The 19,872-nt window shown below is 47.4% G+C and overlaps 8 protein-coding genes across 8 annotated transcripts; 4 read left to right on the forward strand and 4 right to left on the reverse strand.

Annotated features, from left to right (window-relative positions):
- Positions 1–3,531: 3,531 nt before the first annotated feature.
- Positions 3,532–4,664, forward strand: BDR25DRAFT_235128 (Ap4A phosphorylase-like protein II; the record flags this gene model as incomplete). The annotated part of the gene is made up of 2 exons (XM_033685503.1): positions 3,532–3,666; positions 3,726–4,664. The coding sequence occupies 2 exons, from the start codon at positions 3,532–3,534 to the stop codon at positions 4,662–4,664; spliced, it is 1,074 nt and encodes a 357-aa protein (XP_033544068.1).
- Positions 4,665–4,803: 139 nt separating this feature from the next.
- Positions 4,804–5,784, forward strand: BDR25DRAFT_69783 (uncharacterized protein). Its single transcript, XM_033698932.1, has 2 exons — positions 4,804–4,921; positions 4,979–5,784. The coding sequence occupies exon 2, from the start codon at positions 5,000–5,002 to the stop codon at positions 5,735–5,737; it is 738 nt and encodes a 245-aa protein (XP_033544069.1). The 5' UTR covers positions 4,804–4,921; positions 4,979–4,999; the 3' UTR covers positions 5,738–5,784.
- A 929-nt stretch (positions 5,785–6,713) lies between these two features.
- On the reverse strand, positions 6,714–8,003 carry BDR25DRAFT_327483 (uncharacterized protein; the record flags this gene model as incomplete). The annotated part of the gene is made up of 2 exons (XM_033692335.1): positions 6,714–7,848; positions 7,906–8,003. 2 exons carry the CDS (start codon positions 8,001–8,003, stop codon positions 6,714–6,716), a joined length of 1,233 nt encoding a protein of 410 aa, XP_033544070.1.
- A 333-nt stretch (positions 8,004–8,336) lies between these two features.
- Positions 8,337–10,918, reverse strand: BDR25DRAFT_267307 (peptide transporter PTR2-A). Its single transcript, XM_033687039.1, has 5 exons — positions 10,644–10,918; positions 10,314–10,558; positions 9,473–10,259; positions 9,310–9,417; positions 8,337–9,260 (listed from the first exon to the last, which is right to left on the reverse strand). The coding sequence occupies exons 1-5, from the start codon at positions 10,665–10,667 to the stop codon at positions 8,553–8,555; spliced, it is 1,872 nt and encodes a 623-aa protein (XP_033544071.1). The 5' UTR covers positions 10,668–10,918; the 3' UTR covers positions 8,337–8,552.
- Positions 10,919–12,747: 1,829 nt separating this feature from the next.
- BDR25DRAFT_305663 (uncharacterized protein) lies at positions 12,748–13,084 on the forward strand. Its single transcript, XM_033690455.1, has one exon. It carries the CDS (start codon positions 12,816–12,818, stop codon positions 12,987–12,989), a length of 174 nt encoding a protein of 57 aa, XP_033544072.1. The 5' UTR covers positions 12,748–12,815; the 3' UTR covers positions 12,990–13,084.
- Positions 13,085–13,465: 381 nt separating this feature from the next.
- On the forward strand, positions 13,466–13,976 carry BDR25DRAFT_358786 (uncharacterized protein; the record flags this gene model as incomplete). The annotated part of the gene is made up of 4 exons (XM_033695998.1): positions 13,466–13,699; positions 13,775–13,789; positions 13,825–13,901; positions 13,943–13,976. The coding sequence occupies 4 exons, from the start codon at positions 13,466–13,468 to the stop codon at positions 13,974–13,976; spliced, it is 360 nt and encodes a 119-aa protein (XP_033544073.1).
- Positions 13,977–14,003: 27 nt separating this feature from the next.
- Positions 14,004–17,652, reverse strand: BDR25DRAFT_376117 (uncharacterized protein; the record flags this gene model as incomplete). Its single annotated transcript, XM_033697423.1, has 4 exons — positions 14,004–16,534; positions 16,736–16,996; positions 17,498–17,509; positions 17,598–17,652. 4 exons carry the CDS (start codon positions 17,650–17,652, stop codon positions 14,004–14,006), a joined length of 2,859 nt encoding a protein of 952 aa, XP_033544074.1.
- Positions 17,653–18,243: 591 nt separating this feature from the next.
- Positions 18,244–19,554, reverse strand: BDR25DRAFT_376118 (uncharacterized protein; the record flags this gene model as incomplete). Its single annotated transcript, XM_033697424.1, has 1 exon — positions 18,244–19,554. One exon carries the CDS (start codon positions 19,552–19,554, stop codon positions 18,244–18,246), a length of 1,311 nt encoding a protein of 436 aa, XP_033544075.1.
- Positions 19,555–19,872: the final 318 nt, after the last annotated feature.

Here is a 19,872-nt window from a genome sequence, read left to right on the forward strand (position 1 = left end):
AGGTGCTAAGCTAAAAACCTTATATGTAACTAGATTACCTATATTATAAAAATAAAGTTTTTACTATGCTTTAAAGTAGCTTATAATGCTATAATTACTTCTAGTAATATCTAAGAAAAGTTGTAAAGCGCTAGATTAGTTCTTTTTAACTTATAATAAGTTATAATAGACTTTAATATAAAGTTATGCACTTTATTACTACTAATACCTATACATAATAAGCCTTAGCAGTTGTAAACTTTAAGTAATACTCTAAAACTTAGGTTATAATTAATGCTTATAAAAATAAAAATTTAAAAGCATATAAATAGTTTACTAACTTCTATAGTTAAGGTGTTTAAAAAAGTTTTTAAAAAGGCAGTAATAATTACATATAAGCTAGTATTAGTGTAATAGAAAATTACTAAGCTTTAAGTAGCTAATAAGGCTACTATATAATATAAATTACATAAAAAAGTAGATTAAAGTAAAAAAAACCTTAATAATTTAAAAAGGCCTATACTTAACAGCTCTAAAAAAGTTTACAGCGTGTAGTAATAGAAAGAAGGTAAAGAAGCAGGTGTAAGCTAAAGTAGGTAAGCTATTCTAAAGGCGCTGCAAATAGTGCAATTAGACTAGGCATAACGCGCAAATGTGTAAGCAAGAAGCAGAAGTAGTATCTAAATAATATTCTAGGCTGTACTGTACTATATAGTGCTAGAGCAGGTTGTTATAGGCTATAATAGAGTTTATTAGAGTGTAGTCTTAGCAAAAGTAAGCAACTTAGGTGTGTAAGCAACTCGCTTGTAAAGTACGTTAGTATACATTATTTTTTATAGCATGTAGAGTGTTTATAATTAGTTTTAATTACAACTTAAAACACCTTTTCTAGGTATATAGCTTTAAAAGTAAGATATAGAATACTAAATAAACTTCTTTTAGATTAGGTAGGTCTACTTTATACGCCTCTATACTAATCTAGCTTATAACTTTTTTAGTTTTAAGAACTTCTAGTCTAACTTTTTTTTAGCCTTATTAATTTTATATGTTTATTAAAGACTAATACCTTATTTTTTACTTATAGCTATATATGCTTTTATTATTTATTTATATACTTCTTTTAATATACATTTATAGTAATAATTTTCTTATAGCATTTTAACTATAGAGCAAGTGCTTTTACAGTAACTCTGTTTACTATGTGCAATTCCCTCTAACTTAAGAGTTCTCTAGGCTAATCTAGCCTTCTTAGGTTTGCTCTGTAGTATGCTTAAAAAAAGTAACTTTTATAGTTACATATACACTATTATTATACATAAATTTTACTATTAGTAACTACATTACCTAATTATCTTATTTTAGGTAATAGTAATATTTAAGGTACTATTCTAGAGTTTAGTTTTGTCTTTTAGTCTGCCTATTAGTTTTAGAATAGTAAGCTAATAAGAAAAATTTTTTATGTGCTAAAATAGTAATAAAAACTATCTTAGTACTTTAAGTTTATTATTAGTTTTTAATGAAAAATAATGTTCTTTAAAACTTTATAAAAGTAAATAACTTTTTTTAACTAAACTTTTACTAGGTTTAAAGCCTTCTAATTAGCTTTAGCTAGCACATAGTAGGCTATCTTAGTAAGATAGTCTACTATTATAAGGATTACATTATATACTAACTCTAAGTATTTATAAGAGAGCAGCTGCGTTATAAAATCTATTGTAACATCCTACTAAAGCCTATTAGGTAGTAGTAAAAAGTAAAAAAGCCTATATAGGCAGTGTTATAAAGCTACTAATTGTAACGGCGCAGGCAAGACAATAGGTCTGAATGCGGTGGGAATCCACTCAGAGGCATATGGGAGTGCGTAGGGACTCTGAACCTGGGAATGCCATTAACACCTATAGGCCTTGTATAAAAGGATATTAGAAAACTACTAAGCTAGCTATAGAGGCAAGGGGCAACTAAATACATAAGGGAATAGGGGTAACAGCAGGGGACTGGGTCGAGTCATAGTCGGGGCCGATACAGGGACCCTTTGGATAGGATCCGAGCGACCCGAGATGGAACGATTCGTAGAATCGTTACACTAATTGTTTACCTCTTAAGTAGTTATTATAGTACACTTTTATGTCTTTTTTAAGCTTTTTTAAGTTATATTAATATATAATCTTTTTAAGCGTCTTCTTTACACTAAAGTAGCCTACTAATAGGCTATTATAGCACTCTTAGAACGCTTCTGCCTTCTCTTAGTCTATTATTAAGGTTTTTCTTCTTATATTAGCTATAGCATATTATTCTAGCCTATTCTAGAGATAAGTGTTTTTATTAAGGTTCTTTTTATTTTTTATTTACTCTTAGTGTCTAATAAGTCTCTTTTATTATAGTTTTCTTTAATACCTAATATAAAATCTTTATTATTGTCTTTCTCTAGTTCTTTACTTATAGCTCTTTTAGAATCTAGCTGTTTTAGCCTTTATTTTTTTAAAATAGTTTTTAGCTAAGCCTAAAGAATTTTAAGAACATATAATAGCTATAACTATTAATTTCTTTTTATAATTTTATTAATTTAAAAGGTTGCGCATGTTTATTACATATGCTATATTTCTCTTTTAGGAAGGCTATTATTGTAACGACTCTCATGAATCGTTCCATCTCAGGCGTCCCAGAACCTCTGGAAGGCCCCCGTATCGGCCCCGACCCCGACCTGGCTCTAACCCCTGCTGTTACCCCTATTCCCTTATGTATTTAGTCGCACCTTGCCCCTGTAGCTAGCTTAGTAGTTTTCTAATATCCTCTGTACAAGGCCTATAGGTGTTAATGGCATTCCCAGGTTCTGAGTCCCCACGCACTCCCATATGCCTCTGAGTGGATTCCCACCGTATTCGGACCCATTGTCTTGCCTGCGCCGTTACAAGGATAGTATTGATAGACGAATCCTTGAGGAGACTCAGGGGTTCGTGAGAGGATATATATATATGTGCTGGGGCACGTGACGGGACGTCATGTGCCCAAGGCTGGGCCGAGGGCTCTCCGGGGAGAGTCCGAGGCATGTCCAAGTTGACCGTGACATAGGCATTACTTACATCCTCTATGTACAGCGTTAACTTTAAACAGCTGCCGCGCTTTGTAGGACGCTCTAGCTGCCTGGGGCGCCTAAGATGGAGTCTCCAGCAACGCAGCGTACGCTCGGATACCCTTGTAAGGACCTGGATCTCCTTATTGCAGTTCCCTGTCTTAATATAGCGTTTTGCAGCTGTCCAGGTGGCCTCTAAGTACTGTACGTTGACCATTAAGGGCAGAAAAAAGCGTAATTTTAAACTTTAGCTAGTGCCCACTCAGGGCGAACTGCAACACTAAAAATCAGCTTTAAAAACGATCAAAAACGCGTTGTTGGGGATCAAAATGAGGGAAAATGTATATTGCTAACACATTTAGGTGAGCTCGGCATGTTTGGCCACATCCATGGCCGCATTGGCCAACTCGCTCGCCGCTAACAATAGCACACTCGGACCATCCCACCACTCCAACTCCGCTGCCATTGCGCAGTAACCGCAAATGAGAATGCTGCTTGGGCTTTCTGAATCTCTTCCCAGCCTCGTGGAGGCCAAGTTCAATGCGGCCAAAGCAGCCCAGAGCCTGATATTCTCGCCTACCGAGCTTGCCATTATCCGCACGTCAACTGGAATCCCGGTAAGTATTCAAATCGCATAGTTGAGCCCCTTCGTACGCTCCCATTAACATGATCTTAGTTCCAGCTACGATATTGCCCAGCGCTCGCAAAGAAACCCGTACCGGGTAAAGACGATGCATCCGCTCCAAAGAAGAAACCTGACCCTTTTCACAATCCGTCGGCAGACCTGCTAATTGCCGATATCCCAACCCTGAACCCAAGCCATCTACTGGTCCTTAATAAGTTTCCAGTCATCCGTGATCACTTCATCCTCGCCACGAAGACCAACAAGGAGCAGACACATGTTCTCGAGCAAGATGACCTGGAGGCAACGTATGCGTGTTTGAAAGCATGGCAAAATAACATGGAACAAGGCCACCAGAAGCGGCTGTTTGCCTTCTTCAATTCTGGAGAGCACAGTGGTGCCAGTCAGCCCCATAGGCATCTTCAGTTCCTACCAGTTGAGTGTATGAAGGAAGGCAAACAGTCCAAGGGCTGGGATTTGCTGATCGACATTATCTCATCGCAATCTGACACAAGTCTGAAGCATGGTGTAGGCTGGCCTTCTGGACTCTTGCAGCATCCTGCCATCCCTTTCGCTCACTTCGCTTTGCGGTTGCCCTCAGAGCCAAGTGGGCCCCAGCTGCTTCTGGCCTACGATCAACTTTACCAGTCTGCAAAGAAAGCGGTCGAGGAGTACATAGAGACTAATCCAAGTACACTTGCCCTCCATCCTATAGAAGAGGGTTCCCTGCCTATTAGCTACAATATGGCAATGACAACCACAGCCATAGCTATCTGTCCGCGCCGAAGCGAAGGGCATACGCTGAGACACGATGATGGATCAGAGATTGGCCTCATTGCCTTAAACGGCACCACTCTTGGAGGAACCTTGATGGTAAAAAACCAAGAAGAATGGGATGTTCTTCGGACACAGTCGGGTCGTCTCGATTCAATTCTTGAGGCTATCGGCATCCCAAAAGAAGTACACCCACCGACACTCCATTCCAGAGTTTGATCTTGCAAGCAAGTCAACTACTTACCTAAGTTGTTCATATAAATATTGACGCAATTTAAATGAGTGGAATTGACTACGCTTCACTTTTTGGATTCTGATGTCTGCATCCTGCAAGATGCACGTTTTGGACCGAGCTGCACTATCACGTGATGAGGCCGCGTCAACCCCAGCCTTGCAACTTTCGCGTGCATACTTAGTTCACACAGAAGGCCAGAATATTAGAACGGGAGCATAGGAGCAATTTATGGGGCTTAAATGTTAGTTACTTTTCGTTTACTGTCCAATCCCCGACTAGCACTTAAGCAAACCTTTAGTTTAAGGGCATTACCACCGGAATGCCGCCAAACACACGAAGTAGGTCCCGGATATTCGGCTTCTTTAGCCTCCCAAAAGAAATCCGACTCATGATCTACGAACACCTTCCTGAATCCATCATCCATCAATTCGTATCCGAGAATTGCATAATTGAAGTCTCAGACAAAGTCTGCCCACCTGCCATCCTCCGCACATGTCGACTCATCCACGCAGAAGCTAAGGGCCTCATCTTCAACCTCCTGCACCACAACGGCGCAAGAATTTGCATTACGTTCACCGGCCTGGACATCGACAATCTCTTCCTCCTCTGCGACAAGCTGCAACCAAGTCGGCCCAAGGAACGAAAGCATTTCCAGCAAGGTCGTAATCTACCACCCTTGCACTCCTCCAACGCACCCTTCGATTTCCAACTTTTCGAACTGCGGAGTTTCATGCGCACGCCTAAAGATCACGAGGTCCACGTCAACTGGTTTCCATGCAATCGGGCTAACTTATCTGAGAGAAGGTATCTAGTGAGATTTATCAAGGACTTGGGGAAGTTGTATTGTGTGCTGTGGAATTATGCGTATACGGCTAGTGTCTGGGATACTGAAGCTGAAGCTTTCATCCCACTTTTGGATTTCCTCCAGCAGCCTATTGTAGGTTGTAGTCGTGAGTTTCAGGCGCATTTGAGGGCAGATGGGTTTGTGACGTGGAAGGACATTTTTATGAGACCGCGTGGGCGGAGTGCGACGAGCACGTGGTTGCGTCTTATGTGAAAAGGGGAGACAGGTATTTGGAGGAGGATTGATATGTTCGCATTAAGTAATGACACTAAGGGTACATAATATCCATTCCCTAGTACCCTTGGTCAATACTGCTCTGTCTATTTGTCTAAATCTCATCTTTCCCTACTTCTCTAGCCTGGGCCAAAACACACAGCCCTATCCAAAAAGATCACCATCCCTACCACTTTACCCACTCCTAAGAACCCCACTCCCACCCCCGAAAAGACAAAAAAAAAAACCAAAAAGAAACTCCACACATACCAGAGAGAGTCCAGATACACCGTAAGGTTTTCTGTTGTTCAGCTTGAAACTCTATACTCAAATCAAGCCTACTCGAACCCTAGGTGTAGTATGCGTCAGCTAGGTACTAGTCAAGTATAGATTGACTTTTTCCCCCGCTAGACTACTAAGAGTGAGCTATTATGAAAGAAAAGAAACTTTCAAGGATTTATATATTGATAGAGATAACTAGTAAAAATATTATTTGTTCCTAGGCTAGAGGGGAGTGTCTGTTGGAAGTGAAAGGTGGGTGCTTGGGCCAAGTGACTTGGTAGATAGAGAGAGATGAAAGGGTTCTTCGTTTCTCTGTTTTGGCGGTGTGGTTCGCGATTTGTGAGCGTAATTTATGTACGTGCGTTTCAGGGAATACTATATCTACGACATGCAGAAAGGAGAACGACGGTTAAGATGTATTCTTACTGTGCGAGCTTAAATGAAGCCTCGCTATAATTGTAATAGGCCGGCCTCTCTTATGCAGGATATTTTGCCATCAGGAAAGGTTAAGCAACATCATCCTTGAATTCCATCCCAACCATCAAAGCGTACTCAATCAACACACAATTCGACAGCCAATTCGCTGGATACATAAGCTAGACGCAGTCAGATACATGATAGCTTCTATAGTTTATCCAAATATGCCATATCAACACACAGACACTACTTCACCCCACAAGCCTGCAACCTGATGCTATTGCTGTCTAAGCATCCTTAACCTCGACCTCATCATCTTCCCTTGGGCGGTCTGACACCAAAATCGATAACCAATGCCGCAATCTACTGGAACCTCAAGACCTTTGTAATGCCACCTCCGCTTCTGCCAATTCTCCTGATCTAACTGTTCTAGAAGAAGCTCCAGTGCATCGACCTCCGCCCCCTCCTCTTCTCTCTGCCAGCCCGTGCTCTTCGCAACGGCGATGTAACGCAGCCTGCCTAGAAACCGTTGATCCATTAACTCGAAAAGATCGACCGGCATGAAGCTCGTTTGTCCATCAACATCTCTTGACCCGCTCGTGACTAGTGTCAAGCTCTCTAGCGGCTTGGCGTGCTCCCACATATCTGGCGAGAACCCCTGCGGCATGCTCCCGAAATTGACGTCGATGTAATCGATTGCAATGGTCAAGGATTTCAAGTCCGGAACCCATTCCATCACATTATTCAGCCTGCCCTGTTTGACGTATGGGAGATCGCGCAGTTCTACATGGAGTAATTTGTTGGAGAGATTTCGAAGCAAGTTCTGCACGTCAGCAGCGCCAAGTCTAGGGCAATGAGATATCGATAGGGACGTCATGGTTGGCGGGAAGCTATTCGGCTGCCGGTTGATATCGCCCAGAAACTTCTCATGAACATGGCCGGAGAGTTGGAGGTGGCGGAGCATGGGGGGCCATTTCACGTTCATGGACATGGACCCGCCGTCATAGCCGTTCGAGCAGCGGGGGAGGTATATTTCGGTAAGCTCCGGCAGCTGCCGCACGGTTTGGTTGAGCGCTTGATACGAAATGCACTCGGACACGAGAGTCAAGTTGAGGATCTGAAGTTTCGTGCATTTCGACAAGGCAGCCCAGCAGTTGATCGCGAACGAAGCCTGCGGTGCAATGAAGACCTCCAAATTGTTCTTCGTCCGTCCTAGCAGTCTTGCCGTGATGGCCTTGTTGCCCTGATGGACAATGTGAGACAGATCGAGCATCTTAACCAGCCCCGCCAGCTCACTCTTCCGTATGTGTGCGTTAATCGATGGACAGATCGTTCGAACGAAAAGCTCGAAGTGCTTTCCTTCAAGGTAGGGTGAATCGTAGAGCCGGCGGATTCCTACATCGTACCACTGCCTGAACTTATTAAAATTTTCTACGTCGAGGCCGCCATCTTATTTGCAGAATTCTCACCTAGATACAAGACAGAAAGAGGCAAGAGTCGACTGGGACTGCGCTCCTCGCGGCATGTACGACAGAATTTCGAGGAGAAGTTCATCAGGAAGGTGCATGAAGGGCTTAACTGATTGCGGGGAGGTTGATAGTGATTTGGGAGATGACTTGCTACCAATTATGGGCACAATGTAGGTAGAAACATCCATGCTTAGTGGGTTCGTGGTTGGTGCCAACCTTGGGATTATTGTTTGGAGGCGTCGGTGGCTTTGCACGTGTTGGACCTCGGGAAAGTGACGCACTTCCTCTAATTCTTGGCGTTGCCTTAAGTCCGCCAAATGCCGAGCTTCTCTATGCCTTAGCAAGCTCCTTCCCTTGCCACTCTTCTCCATCTCCATCTCGTCGCGCATTTTCATACTAGCTACAAGGTCAAGATATGAAATGTATTGAATCAGTTAATCGCTAAAGAGGCAATGCGAGCAATGCCAAAGTTACTTCGGTATTCAGGCTATGTTTCTTCACTAGGGGTCCACAAATTACTCTCACTCATTTAAATTCTCAGTGGTTCCCTCAGAGGACGTAAACATTGCATTTGCTAAATGGCTCGCTCCCGGCACAATTGCACCAACATTCCAGCTTCATCTCCACTTCTTGCTCCTCGCCACTCTCTAACCAGCATGGAGCTTCGATTCAGACATGTCCAAGCGGTGTTCGATGTCCTCGGCCTGAGCACGAGTGCCAATATGACCCGTCGGAAGCATGTTGAGGTGATCCTCCTCCTTGTCGAGCTTTCGATACTGGAACCAGAAGATGCAGCCGCCAATGAAGCTAATTACAGCCATGGAGCCATAATTCCAGACGAGGAGTGGGTCCAATAACAGTGGAACAAAGGCCTCACCAAGCGCAGCGGATAGGGCGCTCTGGAAAAGACAGAAAGCCTGGACGAGGGAACGCATGTTCTTAGGTGCCTTGGTGTAAGCATACTCAAGCGACGTGACGGAGGCCAGGATCTCAGAGAACGCGATCAAGACGTAGCAACCAGTCTGAGCCCAGACGTTGATCGGAGACGTGCAACCATCGTCGCTAGCATGGTAGCCACAGGGGGATGTCTTGTAGATGTAGTGCTGGAGAACTGCAGCCCAAACCATCGCCGCGCTACCGAGGAAGAATCCGGCCGTGATTTTCTTGATGGGCGTGAACTTGATCCCACGCTTACGGAGCATTGGGTAGACAACGAGATCCATCAACGGCACAAAGATCATGATGGCGAAGGGGTCGAGGTTGTTAAGCACATCATTCGGCACCCCATGGAGGGACATGGTGTTCGCTTGCGAGGTCAAGTTTCCATTGATTTGGTTATAGGTGAGCCAGTACAACTGCGATTACGTAAGCAGGAGGACATTCTGAGTTGCTTCAGGTACGTACCGGATACCACAAGAAGACACTGCAGGCTGCCCAGCCACGAGCGACCTCATCCACCCAAGCGTCGTCGAAGTTCATCCACGATGGCCTAGAAGCTCCCAAATGAGAAGGCTGTGGAGAAATTGTCAGCTAAAACTTTCCACTGCTTGAGATGAGTTGCACGTACCTTGACGTTCTCCCAGAAAGTGCCGTCATTCCAATGCCTCCAGGTGGCCAATGGATTCAAATGCCAACGTCCCTTCAAGGCCAACCAAAACAGCTTGCAAGCAGGAGCCAATACACTACCCTCCGGTGGTCGCAAGATGTACCGCTTCCTGCAGAAAGCCAAAACCGGGAAGCAGGTTAGGAAAAAGAGAGTTGGGATGAGATAGGCTAGGTAGAAGCCAACATAACGTTCAGCATACACCATACCGAGCTGACCAATCAAGGCACCGACATTGATGAAAAGGTAGAACCAATTGTAAATTCGGGTCGTGGTGACGGCCGGGTCTACAATGACTCGTTCTCCCTTCTTAGTGGTCTTGACGTGCATGGCCTGACGGGGTATCTGTTCAACAATGAGGGGCGAGATGTTTGGTTTGAAACAACCAGTGCCGACGCCCATGATGATGAGACCGACCATGAAGAGACCAAGAGAGTTGTGAGGCCTGGCGATGAAGTACGGGGCAGCAGACGCAGTGAGCAGGACGTGACCGATTTCAGCAACGATGACCGCATAGATGATAGTCTTGAATCGTCCAAGGTACGTGTCGGCAATGTAGGCTCCCAGAAGCGGCATGACATAGACCCAAAACTGATTGAAGGTCGTCACACCAGTGGAGGTCTGTTGCCCAAGACCCAAAGCACCAGGGTGGGCATTGGAAGCGCTGGGATTGGGAGCCGCCCCAGTCGCAGTACCCGGGTTTGGCTTCTGAATGAAATTGGTGAAGACAGCAGTCGTACCGTAGTATGACCTGGAAATGGAGTCAGGGAAGCTAAATTAAAGAAATTTAGGAAGATAGACTCACATGCGCTCCACCAGCTCGACGAAGGCGATTGTGTAGACCTTCCACGGGATCTTGTCGGGGACACGGCGGAGAGTGTGGAGTTCTTCCTCGGTGGGAAGTGTGGTCACATCGATGTACTCGCTCTGGAGAGTAGCCTCACCAGCATAGACTGGCGGCACCTCGATGGAGTGCTCAGCGGCTGAGAGCTTGCGCTCTGGGTCGCCGGAGTGGTCCTTGAGGGCGGGGTCCAGCCGAGGGCCGATTTGCTGCGTATGGAGCGTTAGCTCGAGATCTTGTGGTGGTAGCAGACGGCGGAGGTGGGCAGGAAACAGTTGCAATTGCGTATCTTACAGCATCTTCGATATCACCTGGCATGGTGGGCACGCAGTTGGGTTGAGTGTGCGTGTTCCGAGCTTGGTTGTTCTTCGGGTGGGAGGTCGATGAGGTGGACAAGGACAGAAACAGTCCCGGCGGTGGGGAAGAGGGTTTAATATAGGAAGGAGCCTGGGGGGTGCACGAAATCGCGCCTTGGGAAACCGCAGTGTTGCTATCGCGCCCGAGTGTACCCGTTATAGGAAGGAGCCTTATCAAAGAGGCTCGATGCAAACGGTGCTCGCCAGTGATTGAAGCTCCAAGGCAGGCCGCCACCACAGGCCAGAGCCAGCTGTAAGAAATGTAATCCATCGCATACTCCTCGAGCCACAGTATCGGCGGCTGGACATGAAGGCGGGCCCGGCGTCGGGGTGAATTGGAGTTGCACAGGCAATCCGGGGTAATTACCCAGACGGGCAGTAGAGAGGCAATGGACTGATATTGCAACAAATGGGCAAGCAATGCCACCCATGTCATCTGAGGACGCCCCAGTAGCTTGACTGCGGGAGCTTGAATGGCGGCACCCTGATTGGTCACTATCAAGATTGAACTTGCTACATCCGGCAGGGGTTCATCGCCCAGCCCTCAGTGTTTCCCGAACGCCATACACAGGACAGTGTCCCAACAGTGCTCTCGTGCGAAGAATCCAACGGCGTGCCCGCGTGCCCCCATTACCTGGGCATTGAGGATGATGGATTGTCGCACGGGTACCTGGGGGAACAGCGTGAGCGAACATATATTTCCTGCCTCTCCAAAATCAGGAAAGAGAACAACACGAGAGAGGCCCACGAACCTCCCGAGGTAAGTGTCGCATCGCGAGTCGAAGTAACACTGCGCAGTTACTTCGATCTTGTCCAGTCTGCCCACTCTGCGTCGTCTTCATTCGTCTTTCTCCTTTCTAGGAGGTCACTATCGCACCATTGTTGAGCAGATGCACTTCAAACAAGGCCTTCTTGTCGAAAATAGTCTGCGATCGACAACGGCACGGCACACTAGCCAAGGGTCCAAGGTCTCAAGCTCTGACCAAGCCTTCGTCGGCCGTCTTAAAACGCTTCTTTCTACTCCACGCCGGTTTCCGACCCGACTTAACTTCAAAGTCGCCCCCCAGCTGCCGTTCGTTGTCCAGGCTTGTGGAAACTTCTGCATCGGCGAGGTCCACAGGTCGTATTCTACGGGCGTTCGATGCTGCTTCGAATCGGTGAGGCTCGCACTCGGGCCCCCCGCCACCAGCGCCTGAGGCGTGACGCATCACATGCTGCAGCCACCGTCTTTTCGCCTTCCTAATTGTATGACGCGACCGACCGTTCGCCTGTGCCTTTTGTTCTTGCCTCTGGGCTAGTCCTCCTGTTGGACATGCCAACTAGTCTCATTTCCGGGCGTCTGTCGTGATCGCCGATCCTGGAGGAGCAGTAATCCTTGACGATTAGCGCCATTAGGGTAAAGGTGTTTTCAAAGACCAGACACACCTAAATTGCGACGAATTCGCCATACACCAGTTGGGCGATGGATTGCCTTGCTCGTCAAAGTATTCCAATTACTGATAAGGATACGAGTGGATTTAGAGTAATCCCCCACTCTGACTTAATTAAATCCACCAGTGCCGGCATCCTGTTTCAAACGCCACAGTCTCGCCCACACGGTCGCGTGCTCTTCATCTAGATTGACAAAACCCAGTCCAGGAGTGCGGATATTTGGCATCCTGGCTCAGATAGAGTTTAAGCATCAACGATAGCGATTAGAAGCCGAATAAGCTTTACGATTAGAGGGGAGTTCCTGGTTGAGCACGGCTAGCTACGAGCTTCATTCGTTTCATTGTGGAAAAAATGAGTAAGCTGTTAGAAGACCAAAACGGCCCAGAGCCATCTCGTGGCTACAAGTGCTGTCAGACTTCTTGAATTGACAAACGTCCAGGCAATCTTTCGGCTTGGTAAGCCGAGCTTGAATGCAAATGTCATACTAACTTTCTTACGGTCAACACACGGTGCCAATCCCGAACTCCGCTCTCCAATCGCGTCGAGTAGACATCTCTGCAAAACTTGCCGGCGGCACTCGCTCTCTGCGGACTCACTTCAGCACTCTAACACTCGGTTCAGCCGCCATTCTTCTCTCCCACAAATATCTACATATAACATCCTCACCACATCACAGAAAATGATTCAAACACAGACATCATACAACCACTCCACAAACCTCGCGTATTCTGACACTATCATCGCGGAAACCTGCGTAAAATATGCAACCTACCATCCTACATCTCTGATTCACCCACCCACCACCTGGCCTCCCCTGGCAACTCTAATGGTACCTGAGAAAGGCACGATGTGAGACTGACGTGACTACGACTTGTCGGTTCATAACCCAACCACGCATTCGCGACACGTTCTTGCACTTGTGCTCCGTTCTTGATTTACGCGTTCTGGAGGTAGGACAACCGTGGCGCGTTTTGGACACGCAGCGGTTTCTCAAACGCGGCGCTGTTTAGTTCAAAAGCGAGGCATTTGCAGACTATAAGTTTTTGTCTTTTTAAGGGTACAGTTGGGGGAAGATCGGGAATTTCTACTTGATTCTAGTTTAATTACATCGTAGAATTTCGTGATATTTATTGCCGATCCTACAGGACATTGCGCACCCATTCAGTCTTGATAATATTCATTGGTAAGTCCTTTACTCTGCAAGATAAAAAGGGTTTAAGCATCACCACGAATCACATCATATCCAAAACCTAGAGATATAAGTATTATGCAGCTGCAATATTTTCATCACTATCTAACTAAACTACACTGTATGTATTACAATACCCCATGAATCGCCTGTTCCAAATCTCCTCTCCCCATAGCGGTAAATGCCAAGGGATGTTTGTCTCTATCTTGTCTCTGTCGCTAATATGGTGTTACCCTGGAAAGAAAGTCCAGGGGGTAGCCGCCAGCAGTAGGGAGAAGAGAAAGAAAGTGGGAATAAAAGATATTGAAATAAGACACGACACAGTCCGCAATCGGGTGCTGACCATGCCATCCCATAAACGCCATATATTTCTCGTGGGGGTATAAGGGTCGTGGCCATCGTAATCAGAATTAGGTACCTAAGTATATTACACGAGGGAAGGAATCCAGATATCAGAACAACTCGTCCATACAGTAGAGTCGTTGAGGTTCGATACTAGCTGGATATGTGTGAGAAATGGAGTAGTGTTGTAATTTCCGCCGTTCTGGAGGCACTATTCGCGGATTGGCTACGGAAGTCGACTACAGAATATATTTTAGAACAGCCCTTGACGGCAGAAAGAGGGGTGGAGGAGGTGACCTTACGGAGTAAGAAGGATTCATATGATGATTCATAAGTTTAGCGTCTGCTGGGCCCTGGACCTCCGAATCGGCCATTCGGGGCTGTATGATTGAGGCCAAACCCTCCCCAACTCGGCCCACTGTATCCCTGACAAGCCCTATTGTTGATTGGAGAAGTATCCTCAAAGAAGCTTTGGCTCCCAGTAACTCCCAGGTCACGCAAGTGAAGGGGCGCCGGCTTCCATCCTCGAGTGAAATAGTCTTTGTCCCCCTGCTGTGCTATTGACTCTTCCATGTACTCGCGGAGGTTCTCATACAGTCGAATGAAAGCACGAGAGTTTGCAAAATTATGTGGGTCGTAGTTGCGCGATGAACCGTCACCGATAACTTCTAGATCTGTCATGTTACGAGTTCGGGCATTTGCGTTCGCTGTAGCCATGATGCTCTTATAGTATTCTTCCTGTCTAGCAGGACGCTGCCCATCGCTGAACCAATTTCTCAACTTATCCTGCTCGTCGACTTGGAATGAGAGTGGAGCAGTAGGATTGTGGGACGTTGGTATGGTGTCTGCAAAGAACGGGCCTTTGAAATTTTGAGGTGTGGGCCCTTGATGCCCGAGCCCGCTTGCAATTTCACGATTATGAACTTGACGTATACCATCGGGGTCGCTGAATTTCAGATTTGTGGCTGTTGGGACATTTGTAGCAGTAGCATCAGAGTCGGAGTCGGAGTGGGGAATAGGTCGGTTGTCCTGGGGTAAGTGGGTATATGGCGGCGCCGTAGCGTTCAAAGTAGAGACGACACGATGCGGGTTGGCAACTGTCAGTCCTGGGGGAGGAAACAAGTTGCGCGCAGCAGCTGGTCGACTGGGTAGATCCGGGACCGCAACACGGCCATCGCCTTGACCCCCACCACGTAGAGCTTGGTCACCGAGCTCTGCTAGCTTGCTCTTCAACTTCTGGCGAGTTTGAACATCCTCTGGAGAAGGCGGCACTTGCGGACGAGCGACAGTTGGGCGTCTGTCCGGTGCATCGTAGCCACTCATGGCGTCTTCGCCAACATCAATCTCCCGTAGATCCAGTTCAGCCTGCCGCTCCTGTGGGCGTAGCTCGCGACGGATGCGTTCCTGCTCTCGCTGAATAAAAATCTGCCTTCGCGATTCTGGCCCAGATGGAGGCTGAGCTGTCCGGGTTTCTTGAGGGGAGTTTGATGATGGTGGGAACTCGAATTGGAAATCCATCGAGCCCATTGCACGTTGGCCACCACCTCCACGGAGATCACTCATACCGCGGTTGATGGGATTGAAGGTAACCGGTATCGCTGGCTGCGGCGGCCTAGCCGGAGTGACGAATGGGTCATCAAGGAAATCTTTCGCAAGCGTTCGCAGGGATGGTGTTGGTGCTTGATTTCGGCTTGGAACCGCCACACGAGGTGGGCCAAATTGGTTCAAAGTCGGGAATGGGTCGGCTGTGGAATCCGAGGTGCTAGAAAGAGATGCAAAGCGGTCTGGGTCAGTGAAGGCAGGACGAGATAGTGTCTCGACACGTAGGATGCTTGCTGGGTCAGGAAGCTTTCGCTCTTCTTGCCGCCCGTGCTCTACTATGTGCTTCTCCCTCTGCTCCGCCACGCCCTTGAAATATTGCAGCGAATCATACGGAATATTCCCAGACTTCAGACGGTCAGAAGTCAGCGACCCTTCGATCTTACGCCGGTTTTGAGAATAGGCACCAATGTTAATCCATTGGAACGCTGGGAGTGACCACTGATGGGCAGAAATATCACGATTCGGGTGAGCGATGAATACAACATGCCCATCAAAGTCGCCCATCTGTTCGCGGAGGCGGATCGGGTCAGGTAAAGGCTTCTCGCCAAATACCCGAGTTTTCTCATCCATAATATGGCGCGTGTTGGTAGGGCTTATATCCTCGCTGTTCGCCCGAGTGAGTGCGGCAGACGCGTCACTGGTGTGATGATACTCTGAGGTGTCAACTCGGCGCTGATGCAGAGAAGAGGCATTAGTCTGCAAAGGAGGCAAGTTGGAGGGTGAGGCTCGTGGTGCAGACCGGGGCCGTTGGGGAGGCTCAAGGCCGACTTGTCGAGTGAAGTTGTTTGCAAGCTCCCTGAGCTCCCCATGGTCAGTTTCATTTCCGTCGTCGTCTTCATCATCGTCCGGAAAGTCGCTCTGCTGAAGATATCGCCACTTGCTGCCTTTCTTGCGGGTTGGCTGCTGAAACGGAACAAGGCGTGCCAAAGACACAGGACCAGAGGTAGCGCGCTCCTCCCCATGTACAAAATCCTTGTTGGTGAAGCGGCGAGCCATGTCTGCAAACGTCTTCCCTTTCTCAGGGTCAATGTTTGTGGAACCGTGGGCCTTGCGACTCTGCTGGGTGGCGGAAGGCGGGTATTGGAGCGAGGGAGAGCGAAAGGTGGGGAGGTTGTCTCGGTCACGCTCAGCGGCTTCGATGAATTCGTTTTCCTCTCGCGGCACGATCTGAATGTGTGAATGCGAGGAGCTACCGGCGAGCTGGCCGGGGGTACCGATAGGCAGCCTGCCTTTTGCGGTGTTCGCGACGGGGGCACCGCGGCGAGCTGGAGGCGGGTCAGCGGTGGCACATAGAAAGGGCACACGCCGTGAAGCACAATGACGCAAGAGAGTGTGGGGCTGTGAATTAGGTGAGGGCAGAATACTCACTGCGCCGGCCGCCGCGAGTTCTCGGCTTGCTCGCCAGGTTGGAGAATTGCGGTGGAACAGGAAATACGATTGACACGAAAGTACAACTGGAAACGAACCTGGACGAGGAGGGCAAGTCAAGCAAGCCGGTGGAGAACGAGTCAAGCAAGGCGATGGAGGAAAGACTAGGTGGAGCTGCTTATCGCTTTGTTTGGTGCAAGCCAAAGCTAAGGCGATGGGATCTCGCGGTGGCCTGGTGTGAAGTTGGCGGGGTGACGTGTGGGGGAAGTGAACGGTGCCCTCGAAGAAGCCGCGATAGTGATGTCGTGACGGTTCTAGGGCCGGCGCGGGACGTCTTTGGTTGTGCAGCGGGCTGCCCCCTGCAGAGTCGCAAATCCTGCTATAGACAGATGCGCTGGACAAATGCTAGACAAGAAGCTAGGGTTTATTGTGTTCTGTCCCCACGCAATGAACGATTTGTATGGAAAGAGGAACATATGCAAACACAGGTCCGAAGGGCTCTAGCGGCTGCAGCACGTGCTTGGAGTGGAGGAGCCTATCTCAGCCAGCAAAAATCGTGAATGAATTTCCTTCCCTGCATGCCCCGTCTGGCCTTCCAATACAAGTCCAACCGTTGAGCTTTTGTGTATCACTCATCCCTTGCAGACTGGACATCATGCAGAGGCTCTAAGGCTACGGAAGCGTCACGATAGAAGCCTTCAATTACCACTAGTACAGGCAGAGAAACGCGGTTACTCAATCTCTAGCTAGCTCTACACTCTAAATAATGATCAGATTTTGTTGAGACTGTTGCAGGGAGGAAGACATTACGCGCGAGAAGGTGAACGTGTGACCATTGTAGTTCTAGTACATTGACTCACTTAAAATATGATCTATAACTTATAAAAGTTATAGCAGATTCGACTGGGCTCGGAAAATCGGATCTATCATCTTCCACTGCACTTCAGAAGATGTGTGTACCTGAACTAACTGCAGGCGCGTCTCGGGCCACCAATGACTGCTCAAGACAAGGCATTGGGGTGGAAGGTGAGGAATGGGTTGAGAGATTGCTAGAGATATCCTTTTAGCCATTTTTCAAGATGATAGTCCTCATCACCATGAGATGAGAGAGTCATGGTGGACACTGGAGACAAGGAAGCGAAGGGATGAAGTCGGACATCGCAGCTGACTCATGCCGCGCCGAGAGCAGAGGTGCAACCGTGCCATAGTTAGAGAACGCTGATTGGCTGCCACGATGTCACCATTCCAACATTACCGAAGTGCAATGCATTCTGCCATGTACTTATGTTCATCCCCTTATTGTGTAACATATCCAATATCAGCATAGATCCAGGAATTCGTTAGTACACTGGTGAAAATGATAAAACGAGTGGCCAGTAGAATACAACATATCAAGAAGAATGTGTACAAGAACGATAGACTACGAGATGCCACGGAATTTGTGGATGATATGGAAGAATAAAGAATAATTATTAAGTCTAGATACGCGCCGTGTATTATACCGTAAATCTTCGTGCATGAGAAGAAGTTTTATGGGAAAGAAGTAGGATAGTGTTAGACATGTGGCGAGTTATAATCCTTGGAGCCTGAATTAATGCTTGGCAAGCTATGGCCGCTCAGTAGGTAGTAGCGATGCTTCATCGACCTTGAGGTGTTTTAAACATTGCGGAATATGAGAGCAAGCCACACTGTCAGGCTTGTAGCATTGTTTCCGACTGTTGTTGATGACGCCTGGCTCTGGAATCACATGGTACGGGTTCAAACACGTCCAGTTGCTGCAGAGGTGGCTAGCTTGCCATTTGTTCTCAATAATTCCTTCTTTGTGTTTATCAGTCATGATACCCTCAAGGAGCATAGCGACGAACATAATGTTTACTGTGATGTTGTAGATATCGCCGTCATGTTGAAACCTAATGGAAACCGAAATGGCTCGAGATTTCTTTGGCAGTCGGCCGCTGTAAAGCCAACATTCGTAAAATCTTCGGCTACCTAACACGCGTTGATGATGTGCTGAAAGCTTTCTCTTAATGAGTGGAATATACTGTTTCCAGTAAGTGTGATAGAAGAGCCTCTTCTTCTCCTTAAGTATTGCGTCTTGCTCTGGTGTTCTTGGCTGGGCATTGCGGGCTGATACCTTTTGAGGAAGCTGTTGAACATCTTGATCGCGTGGCGATGTGGATTTAAACCTTCGTTCACCCAGGAATGTGAAGCCCGGTTCTAGACTTTCAATTTGTGCCCCCTTAAGAGTAGTATCCAGTGGAATCTTGTCGAAGTCTTGGGATGAATGTCCAGTGTCAAGGTTTTCGCTGACCTCATTTTGTTGGGAGGAAGAAAGGCCCGGAGTTAACTCTTTTGGTTCCTCTCCCACCTTTTCTTTGATCGTGATAACGGATGGTTTTCGTTGAGGTCTCGAAGGTGGATATTTTCCACAATCGTCAAGTATGCTTATGCAATCATCATGGTCGTCGTCTTGCATCTCCTCGCTCCGTACGTTACGAAGAGCATTAGCACAGATCTTGGGCTTGATATTCTGGTCTCGGTAATGGCTCCAAAATTCCGAAGCAAATGCTTCGGGCTCAGCGTGTGGTTCACTGCCTCCTCGGGGACGTTGAGCAGTGTTGTCTTGAAGGGGACGATCATTTCCCTCCACATCGCTGTCAGAGATGACGACTAGGTCGTTATTTCCCGCATTGATCGTGTTGATATCACTACTCCTCCAGTGGCTGAAGGTGAGGGGATCTTTCTTTGACCCGCGTCCTTTCCTTATCTCCCAACTATCACAGTCATTGTTACCTAGGACCAAGATTTCTAGCGGTGGTCGAACTTTTCTCGGCCGCTCTTCATCCGGTTTTTCGATTGATTCAGCCACACGTTTTCGTTTCAGATAATTGGGGAGAAGAAGGTCCAGGCCCTCCATTCTCCAATTGAATTGTGGAAGGTCTCCTTACGAGTCCTTGGCAAATCTGAGGGATAAGCTTTATCTTCTTCTATTCCCAATCTGAGACTCTTCTTCAGGTTGTGATATCAAAGGTGGCGATAAGACTGACTTCAGGCTTAAACACTTAGATAGTCATGTTACCTCACCTATTCCGATAAAGCAGATGAAGAAGTAAGAGAAAGGGCAGCTCAGGCTTCCTACCTTGACTACGTCTCGTGCTTCGTCCTCACCCACAGTGATATCAGATAGCGGTACTTGTAGAGGGCTAAGTCTTGGTGGACTTGGGCCTTGTAGTGA

The sequence above is a fragment of the Lindgomyces ingoldianus genome, assembly GCF_010093535.1.
Source record: "Lindgomyces ingoldianus strain ATCC 200398 unplaced genomic scaffold BDR25scaffold_30, whole genome shotgun sequence".
Lineage (NCBI taxonomy): Eukaryota > Fungi > Ascomycota > Dothideomycetes > Pleosporales > Lindgomycetaceae > Lindgomyces > Lindgomyces ingoldianus.